We start from the raw sequence: 9,293 nt of genomic DNA on the forward strand, positions 1-9,293 counted from the left end.
ACTAGAATGGAAGCCATTTCCCCAGCAGCAAATAAACAAAAGCTTCTCACCACAATAAACAAAATAGCAAAGCAATTATACCGAGGTATCATAGTTTAATACAATCCCTTTAGGAACTCCAACTTACATGACTGATTCTATTGCTTTGTGTTATGATAGGATTTCACAAGTGATAGTTGATGCCACGTCATAATCCAATTCACAATACGTTCATTTAGACAGCTCAATAATATAATCCCCACCCTCTTATTTATTTGGTCTTACATTTTTTTTTTTTTTTTTTTTATAAATGGAAAAACATTTGAAATAACCAAGAAAGTTTTTAAGTGGCAAATCAAAGTGGTAAATACCCCAAACGGCTTACTTAAAGTAAGAGCTTTGAGTTGTGTGGTAGATCTTGTCAGTAGCCACATCCTCAGAGCAGGCAGACTCACCCKAACGTTCACGCTGTTCTCACACAAAGGAGTCGGGAGACTGAGATCCTGGGAACTTCACCAGGGTTTTATGCTTGAGGAACCCAGTGATGGACGTGGACTTCTTTACCGTGGCCGAGGTTGCAGCGTGCCTTGTGGGTCTCTCCCCTGAGGACTGGGGTGTAACGCTACCCCCTGTGGAAGTCCAGCACTGAGGGCCCCCTAGCATCTCTAACAGGTCCTTGGGGCCGGTCTGGCCCAGGTACTGCCAGGCCTTCTTCCCACTGGTATCCCTGAGGGCCACGTTAGCCCTGAACTTATAAACAAGCAGTCGGATCATCTTCTTGTTCSCGTGGATGGAGGCCAGGTGAAGAGGCGTGTAGCCACAGGTAGTCTTCACATCCACGTCCAGTTTCAACCCGGCTTTGTTGACTCCGTACCAGAGTGTGTTGAGGACCCGGTGGTCTCCATGTTTAGCGATCCAGTGCAGGATGGTATAACCAGTGATGAAGTCTCTCTTGGTGAGGAGGCTGGGTTCATCTCTGAACAGGGTGTAGATGTCGRTCCAGGTCCCAGTGGCGCCCTTCACCAGCCAGTCATGTTCCTTCGCCTCCAGGGGGACCAGATCGTGGCGGTGGAAGTAGGAGCTGTCATGGCCGCCAGAGTTAGAGGCTCCGTTCAGGCTCTTGTTACTGGAGGCCCCGGAGTGCATCTCCCCCCTCAGGTCTCTGTAGCTGGGTGTACGAGAGGTGGGGGTGGAGAAGGAGTGGCTGATGCTGAGGTTGGAGGAGAGGAGGTGGAGGCGGTGGTGCCGTGCCGAGACGCTGTCCTCCGGGAACAGTTGGTCCATGTCGGCGCCGAGGCTGCGACACATACGGCTGCGGAACCGGCTGCTGATTCGCCGAACAGGGGGTCGGAGGAGGTGCTCGGGGTCTGAACCAGGAAGAGAGATGGACTCAATGGACTTGGACCCATTGTCATCATGGAGATGACCTGTGGAGTGGTGCCATGACAACGCTCTGTTCGCCTCATCGTCAAGGTAACCGGTGGAGTGATGGTGAGGCCAGGGCGCTCTCCTCTCGGCGCGGTGCATCTGAGAGAGCAGTTTGGCCTCCTGAGCACGGCAGAGCACCTCGTGCACTTTGACCCTCTGCTGCTCATCTGGGTTGGCCAGGCCCTGGTAGCTGAGGGTTTCATTGCTGGCCCACTCCTCTCTAGGGGAGCGCTGGGGCCACTCATCCCTGGAGTCCMGTGACTGRGCTAGGGAGAGACTGCTGTGGCTGAAGGAGAAGTCAGAGCTGCCCTGGTGGTGGTGGTGCTCAGGGTACCCAGACCCACCCGTAGACCCAGCAGGAGTGTGGTACTGGTAGGCAGAGTCCAGGGATAGGCTGCATGGGAAAGGCAGGGTCTGGGCTCCGGACTGGGTAACAGCAGCTCTTCCCTCTTCCGGATACTGGATGTCAGGAACAGGGGCTGGGACTCCATCCTTCTGTGGTATAGGTAGGCTGCCATTGCTCTGCGTCAGCTGAGAGGCAGGTGTAGCGTGCAGTGGAGCTGCTGGGAGTCCATCTTGTTTTGGTCTGGGCTGCTGTGGGATCCTATGGTGGAGGTGATAACTGCCATCCAAGTTGCCATTACTCCGCGTCACCTGGGGGTCAGGGGTCAGGGGAGCGTGTGGAGCAGCAGAAGGACTGTAGCCATCAGATAAACAAGGAGAGGAGCTGGCATGCTCTAGAGTGGTGAGCAGTGGCCATCCTGTAGCTGCTCTTCTGTGGTCAGCTTCAGAAGTTTTCCTCTGTGGCTGCACTGCATTCTGTGGCACCTGTGTTGGCTGAGGCGCTGGAGGTTTCACCTCTGTGTACAGGAACTCAGGGGGCGGATAGGACCTCTTCCTCTTTGGTTCTTTTGACTGCTGGCCAAGTTTGGAACCTCTGATGTAAATACCTTTGTGATTCAGTTCCCATTCTGCTTCAAAGCTCTGACCACTCCYATCTTCTGACCCCTTTGATATTGATGCATTGTACGATGGGAGGAATGGTGCATCTCTGTTGTATATAGGAGGTGGCACATGTGGCGAGGAGCATTGGATAGGCTTTTCGTAATTGATAGTTGTTTCCACATTGTTGTTGTCGACAATTCCAGCCGAGGCTAATACCTTGTCGGTGAGTTGGTTGGTGTCGCCTGGTGGAACGTGTAATTCATGAAAGTGGGTCTCAATCAGTCCCTTCTGACCTCTCTGCCGGTTTCGGTTTACCGGAGTTCTCGATGACTGGACTCTCTCTCTCCGTATCGCCTGTGGCTCCGGTTGTTGTCTAGCGGGAGGCTTGGGTGAGTGGTATGCGGAGGCGATGTCTCCAGCAACCTGCCCCAGACATTTCTTCCTTAGCACAACGTATGATACTCCCTCCTCTGGTTTCACCACAGCCACAGAGTTCACAAACGTTTTAAACAGTTGCCGGTTGAGCGTCTGGTTCTCGTGGTCGCGTAGGAAAGTTTTGAAGTGCGCCAACAGTTCAGAGTTCTTCACTCTCCCACCCTTGAATTGGAGAAAGTGCAACACCGAATCCTGAGTAAAATCGGTAGCCATTCTGTCTGTTCGCTTGCTTCAAGTTTCAAAGTTCAATTGATTGTCACGTTTTTTTCTTCTGCGGCAGCAACAATTAACTCCACCCCATCTGAACATGTTTCACTCCACCTGAACACTTGAGCTTCAGTCAACATGCCGTTAGCCTTGCGCATGAAATGTCACGTTATATAAATTGCCTACCATACGCTGGGCTACATTTCAATGTTGAAATTTGAAGAAAGGACAAATCATAACCTACAGCCTTCGCCTGGTCAACGCCTATCACTAAAGCGCATGCTGCAGTCAGGCCTGAATCCTTTCATTGCAGGAATCTGTTCTCTTATCATACACGTTGACGAAAGAATCATTATAGGGACTGGGAAAACGACCCYGAATTCGTCCCAAATGGCAAGCCCCTATCTCAATTAAGGTAGTCACCCTGCCATCGTGTTTTTATTATGTTGATGTACATTGTATATGTTCTGCAAAATGCTGAAAACTTTTATATCGAGTAACAAATTACATGAGATTGTTAAACGTTTTTCTTTATTGGTGCCACAAGGTGTACCAGCAGAGCATAGGCAGTTACCAGCACCCAAGAAAAAGACAGCTGCTTTTTGCAATAAATACAAAACATGTCATTTCTGAACAGTGAAGATAAGGTATTATGGTGGATTCATCTTCATCTCTCTTGTAACAAAAGCTGTTCATCTTAAAACAATACACAAACTGGGTAAAAAACCAAAACATCTGTAATGCTTCACTGAGTAAAATGAATGCTCTTTCATCAGTAATAGGATTCTGTTATCTTCTTTGCTTTTACTACTACACTGTGATGGGACAAATACATGAAGGTTGTGGACAGAGGATATTTAGATTAAGTTAAAAAATATATTATAAACAAATCAATCAGTACTTCACACAAATCACCTATTTCCTACTTTGGCAGGTTAACACAGTTATCTAGTATAAACACATTTACATTCAAATCAAACTTTGAAGTGACAAGTTTTGTGAAAKATTAAAAGCAACACGCTGAGGAAAGGAAGGAAAGAAAACAAATATATGTAACTTACAGAAGAGGCTTTAGGTTCAACGACAGAAATAAGATGACATGACCTTAAATTAGTCAAGGAAAATCTCTTACACACAGAATCACTGGGAGAAAGACAAGATTTATATCAATATTTTTTTTTAAATCCTTTTCTATTCAACAAATATTTATGAAATAGCAGCTTCTTTTTCCTTTCGTGCCTGGTACGGTGGGTTAATGCCCATGACTGCTGGAACACTGGGAACACTTGGACACCTCTTCCTTGCAGATCAGATAAGATGACGAGAAGGCCTTGGTTTCTTTCTCTTCTCTATGTGACACTGACGGGTTGGAGAGGGGGCAAGGGGGAATTGTTGCCCTCCTGCCTGACTAGCAGGACACTGCACCCCCCTAGAGGCCCCTCCGGAGGGCCCCCGCTCTCGTCGCTGTAGAGCCGCTTGATACCGTCGTAGAATTCGTCGACCTCCATCTCCTCCACCTGAAAAATAATGATAACAATAATAGATTACATTTGTATAGCGCTTTAAAAAAAATAGTTGTTCTCAAAAGCTACTTAGGCAAAAACATAATACAAATCAAATGTTACTGGACACACTTTCACATGGTTTTATTGGCCTCTGGCAGCCAGAAGGCAGGAGTTCAGTTTGCATCAAATATCAATAGCTCAATCAAATTATAATTAGTCACATGACCGAATACAACAGGTGTAGACTTTACAGTGAAATGCTTACGAGCCCATTCCCAACAACAGAGTTAAAGACAAATATTTACACACAAAAAAAAATAAGGAAATAGGACAATAAAAACAATAACGTGACTATATACAAGGAGTACCAGTACCAGGTCAAGGTGCAGGGGTACCAGGTAGTAACATGGCTATATACAAGGAGTACCAGTACCGAGTCAATGTGCAGGGGTACCAGGTAGTAACATGGCTATATACAAGGAGTACCAGTACCAGGTCAATGTGCAGGGGTACCAGGTAGTAACATGGCTATATACAAGGAGTACCAGTACGGAGTCAATGTGCAGGGGTACCAGGTAGTAACATGACTATATACAAGGAGTACAGTACCGAGTCAATGTGCGGGGTACAGGTAGTAACATGACTATATACAAGGAGTACCAGTACCGAGTCAATGTGCAGGGGTACCAGGTAGTAACGTGGCTATTATCAAGGAGTACCAGTACCGGAGTCAATGTGCAGGGGGTACAGGTAGTAACATGACTATATACAAGGAGTACCAGTACCGAGTCAATGTGCAGGGGTACCAGGTAGTAACGTGGCTATATACAAGGAGTACCAGTACCGAGTCAATGTGCAGGGTACCAGTAGTAACATGACTATATACAAGGAGTACCAGTACCGAGTCAATGTGCAGGGGTAAAGGTAGTAACATGGCTATATACAAGGGTACATGGTAGTAACGTGGCTATATACAAGGAGTACCAGTACCGAGTCAATAGGCAGGGGTACCAGGTAGTTGGGTAGGGATGACTAGGCAATCAGGATATATAATAAACAGAGTAGCGGCAACGTATGTGATGTGTGAAAGTGTGTGTTGTGTCAATATGTATGTATGTATGTATGTGTATGTATGTATGTATGTATGTATGTATGTATGTTTGCATGCATATATACACTGCTCAAAAAAGTAAAGGGAACACTTAAACAACACAATGTAACTCCAAGTCAATCACACTTCTGTGAAATCAAACTGTCCACTTAGGAAGCAACACTGATTGACAATAAATTTCACATGCTGTTGTGCAAATGGAATATACAACAGGTGGAAATTATAGGCAATTAGCAAGACACCCCAATAAAGGAGTGGTTCTGCAGGTGGTGACCACAGACCACTTCTCAGTTCCTATGCTTCCTGGCTGATGTTTTGGTCACTTTGAATGCTGGCGGTGCTCTCACTCTAGTGGGTAGCATGAGACGGAGTCTACAACCCACACAAGTGGCTCAGGTAGTGCAGCTCATCCAGGATGCACTCAATGCGAGCTGTGGCAAGAAGGTTTGCTGTGTCTGTCAGCGTAGTGTCCAGAGCATGGAGGCGCTACCAGGAGACAGGCCAGTACATCAGGAGACGTGGAGGAGGGCAACAACCAGCAGCAGGACCGCTACCTCCGCCTTTGTGCAAGGAGGAGCACTGCCAGAGCCCTGCAAAATGACCTCCAGCAGGCCACAAATGTGCATGTGTCTGCTAAAACGGTCAGAAAACAGACTCCATGAGGGTGGTATGAGGGCCTGACGTCCACGGGTGGGGGTTGTGCTTACAGCCCAAAACCGTGCAGGACGTTTGGCATTTACCAGAGGAACACCAAGATTGGCAAATTCGCCACTGGTGCCCTGTGCTCTTCACAGATGAAAGCAGGTTCACACTGAGCACGAGCACATGTGACAGACGTGACAGAGTCTGGAGACGCCGTGGAGAACGTTCTGCTGCCTGCAACATCCTCCAGCATGACCGGTTTGGCGGTGGGTCAGTCATGGTGTGGGGTGGCATTTCAGGGTTTCTGGGATGATGGTGTTTATGTCAGCCATGACAGGCCTTTCAAAGCATTTTATGGCGGTAGTCAGACAGGTTACCTTGGCATTCTTAGGCACAGGGACTATGGTGGTTTGCTTGAAAAATGTAGGCATTACAGACTGGGTCAGAGAGGTTAAGCGCATGTTCGGAGTACGCGTCCTGGTATTATGTCTGGCCCTGTGGCCTTGTGAATGTTAACCTGTTTAAAGGTCTTGCTCACATTGGCTACGGAGAGAGCATGATCATACAGTCCTCCGGAACAGCTGGCACTCTCACGCATGGTTCAGTGTTGCTTGCCTCGAAGTGAGCATAGAAGTYATTTCGCTGGTCTGGAAGGCCCACGTCACTGGGCAGCTCTCGGCTGGGTTTCCCTTTGTAATCCGTGATCGTTTCCAAGCCTTGCCATATCCGACGAGCCTCAGTGCTGGTGTCGTAGGATTCCATCTTAGTCCTATATTGACCCTTTGCATGCTTGATGGTTCGTCAGAGGGCGTAGAGAGATTATTAAAAGCGTCCGAGAAAATTGTCCTGCTCCTTGAAAGTAGCAGCTCTAGCCTTTACCTCAGTGCGGATGTTGCCTATAATCCATGGCTTCTGGTTGGGATATGTGCGTATGGTCACAACGTCGTCAATGCACTTATTAATGAAGCCGGTGACAGATGTGGTAAACTCCTTAATGGCATCGGATGAATCCCGGAACATATTCCAGTCTGTGCTAGCGAAACAGTCCTGTAGCTTAGCATCCGCTTCATCGGACCACTTGCGTATTGAGCGCGTCACGGGTACATGCTGTTTGAGTTTTTGCTTGTAAGCGGGAAACAGGAGGATATAACTATAGTCCGATTTGCCAAAATGGAGGGCGGGGGAGAGCTTTGTACGTGTCTCTGTGTGGAGTAAAGGTGTCTCTAGAGGTTTTATCCCTCTTTGCAGAGGTGACGTGCTGGTAGAAATGAGGTAAAACCGATAGCAACAGTGCTGAACTCTCTCCATTTACAGGCAATTTGTCTTACCGTGGACTGATGAACATCAAGGCTTTTAGAGATACTTTTGTAACTCTTTCCAGCTTTATGCAAGGCAACAATTCTTAATCTTAGGTTGTTACGGATACAGGTATCCTGTGTGTATCCTATGTGTATTTATTTTCTCTCCTTCTCCCCTCACAGGTGGCAATCATCATTCCCCAATCTGTCATCAATCAGAAGACACCTGCTCCTTTTCCATTAACCAATCACATCCCCTTGGTTTAAAAACCCTGTCAGTTGTTTTCTCTGGAGCTCAATCTCTCTGTAGATCTCTTGTTTGGTTTAGCAACTACATGTCACTTTGTCCGTTATCCTGTGAGTATTGTTTTTGTTATGGTGTTTGACTGTTTGTTGGATGGTGGGAAAAGGGGGTAACAAGACAGGTTGCCCATGGGCATACACTACCCGTAGGAATACTTTGTCTAAGAACACTAGTTAGAACTGGGCGGACCACCCACTGTATTTTTGGTTAGTTAGTTAGCTGTATTGAAGTAGGCTAGTCTAGCTTAGGGGTGTTTTTGGATATTTGTTTCTTTCCTTGGGTCCAGCTCAGCCCCTTTTCCTGCCCCCCCTTTACCGTGTGTTTACCAAATAAACCATGAGTGTTTGACGGTAATTTAGTTATCTGTGGTTTTTCGTTCTCACTGTTACGTTTTCACTATTATACTTTGCATGAGTTATGTTACGGGTCTCGTTACCATCCCCCCCTAGACTGCCGGGCCAAAGGGATTCGTAACATAGGTCTTCTAAAAATATAACACAAAAATAACACCATTGGTCAGGAGCCCGTAAAAACGTCAGCCATTCCCTCCGGCGCCATTCTCGTCATACCATGCATTTAGTTTTTACGGAAAGGGATCACCAAAATAATATTTGAAAATAAATACGGTTCTGCTGCAAAATTCACATAAACTTTAAGAATACCACGGGAGCAAACGGAAAACACGGCAGTCGCACATGGCGTCCCTCCAATCCCCCCCTTGCATTTAGAATCAAGGCAGGTAAAATAGCAATAGTAGGCTAAGGTAGGTAGGTGTTAAAAATACTTTACTCCGGTTGATGGAGTAGCCAAGCTCTCACCTTGCGCTTAGCTGAGAGCTTGCTGCGCAGGTGGACTTGGTGGGGWTGGTGGCGGGGCATGGGCGGACCGTGGACCCGGAGCAGGGTGGTGGAGGAGGAGACCCAGGAGAGGCTTCGGTCCCTGGGGTCTGTGACTGGGGAGTGGAGCCTGGTGCTGGACTCTCCTTCCCTGTCGCAGGGGTCTGGGGCCAGACTGGGGATGCGGTGCAGGGGCTGGTAGATGTAGACAGTGTTGGGAGGCAGGGAAACTTCCTGTGTGGACAGGCGACGTGAAACCAGCGCTTGACAGCGGATGAGTTGAGAACTGTCGATCTAGAGGGGGAGTAAAATGAGAATCTTGATTATAATTATGTTATTGTGCATAAAAATGCAGGTAGACTATATTATGAAACCAATGGACAGCAACGGTTCCCAGGGGAATCCTGATAATACCAGTGACTTAAAAAAAAAAAACATGGATTCGATACGTGGGAGGGACTACAACATCTATGTTATGTAAACATCCATATTTTTTCCCCCTGTATTTGTTATGATTTCATTGAACAGATGGTGAGAGAAAGAGATGGGAGGTGAGTGTGATTCAATCACACTCACCTCCCAGTCTTTCCTCTCACCATCTGG

At 47.3% G+C, this 9,293-nt stretch overlaps 2 protein-coding genes across 3 annotated transcripts in view; both read right to left on the reverse strand.

The window, feature by feature from the left end:
• LOC112071976 (ankyrin repeat domain-containing protein SOWAHB-like) lies at window positions 1–3,087 on the reverse strand. Its single transcript, XM_024139383.2, has one exon. It carries the CDS (start codon window positions 2,998–3,000, stop codon window positions 454–456), a length of 2,547 nt encoding a protein of 848 aa, XP_023995151.1. The 5' UTR covers window positions 3,001–3,087; the 3' UTR covers window positions 1–453.
• Window positions 3,088–3,822: 735 nt separating this feature from the next.
• The window catches only part of ccni (cyclin I), a 26,077-nt gene continuing 20,606 nt past the window's right edge, over window positions 3,823–9,293 (reverse strand). The window contains exons 7-8 of one of the 2 annotated variants that reach the window (XM_024139384.2): window positions 8,673–8,984; window positions 3,823–4,511 (exon numbers count right to left, since the gene is read on the reverse strand). In XM_024139384.2, coding sequence (XP_023995152.1) covers window positions 4,344–4,511; window positions 8,673–8,984 — 480 coding nt within the window. In that variant the 3' untranslated portion in view covers window positions 3,823–4,343. Of the gene's footprint in view, window positions 4,512–8,643; window positions 8,985–9,293 lie in introns of both variants that reach the window. The other variant, XM_024139385.2, reaches the window with a different exon arrangement.

The sequence above is a fragment of the Salvelinus sp. IW2-2015 genome, unplaced genomic scaffold (genome assembly GCF_002910315.2).
Source record: "Salvelinus sp. IW2-2015 unplaced genomic scaffold, ASM291031v2 Un_scaffold1790, whole genome shotgun sequence".
NCBI classification, from domain to species: Eukaryota; Metazoa; Chordata; class Actinopteri; order Salmoniformes; family Salmonidae; genus Salvelinus; species Salvelinus sp. IW2-2015.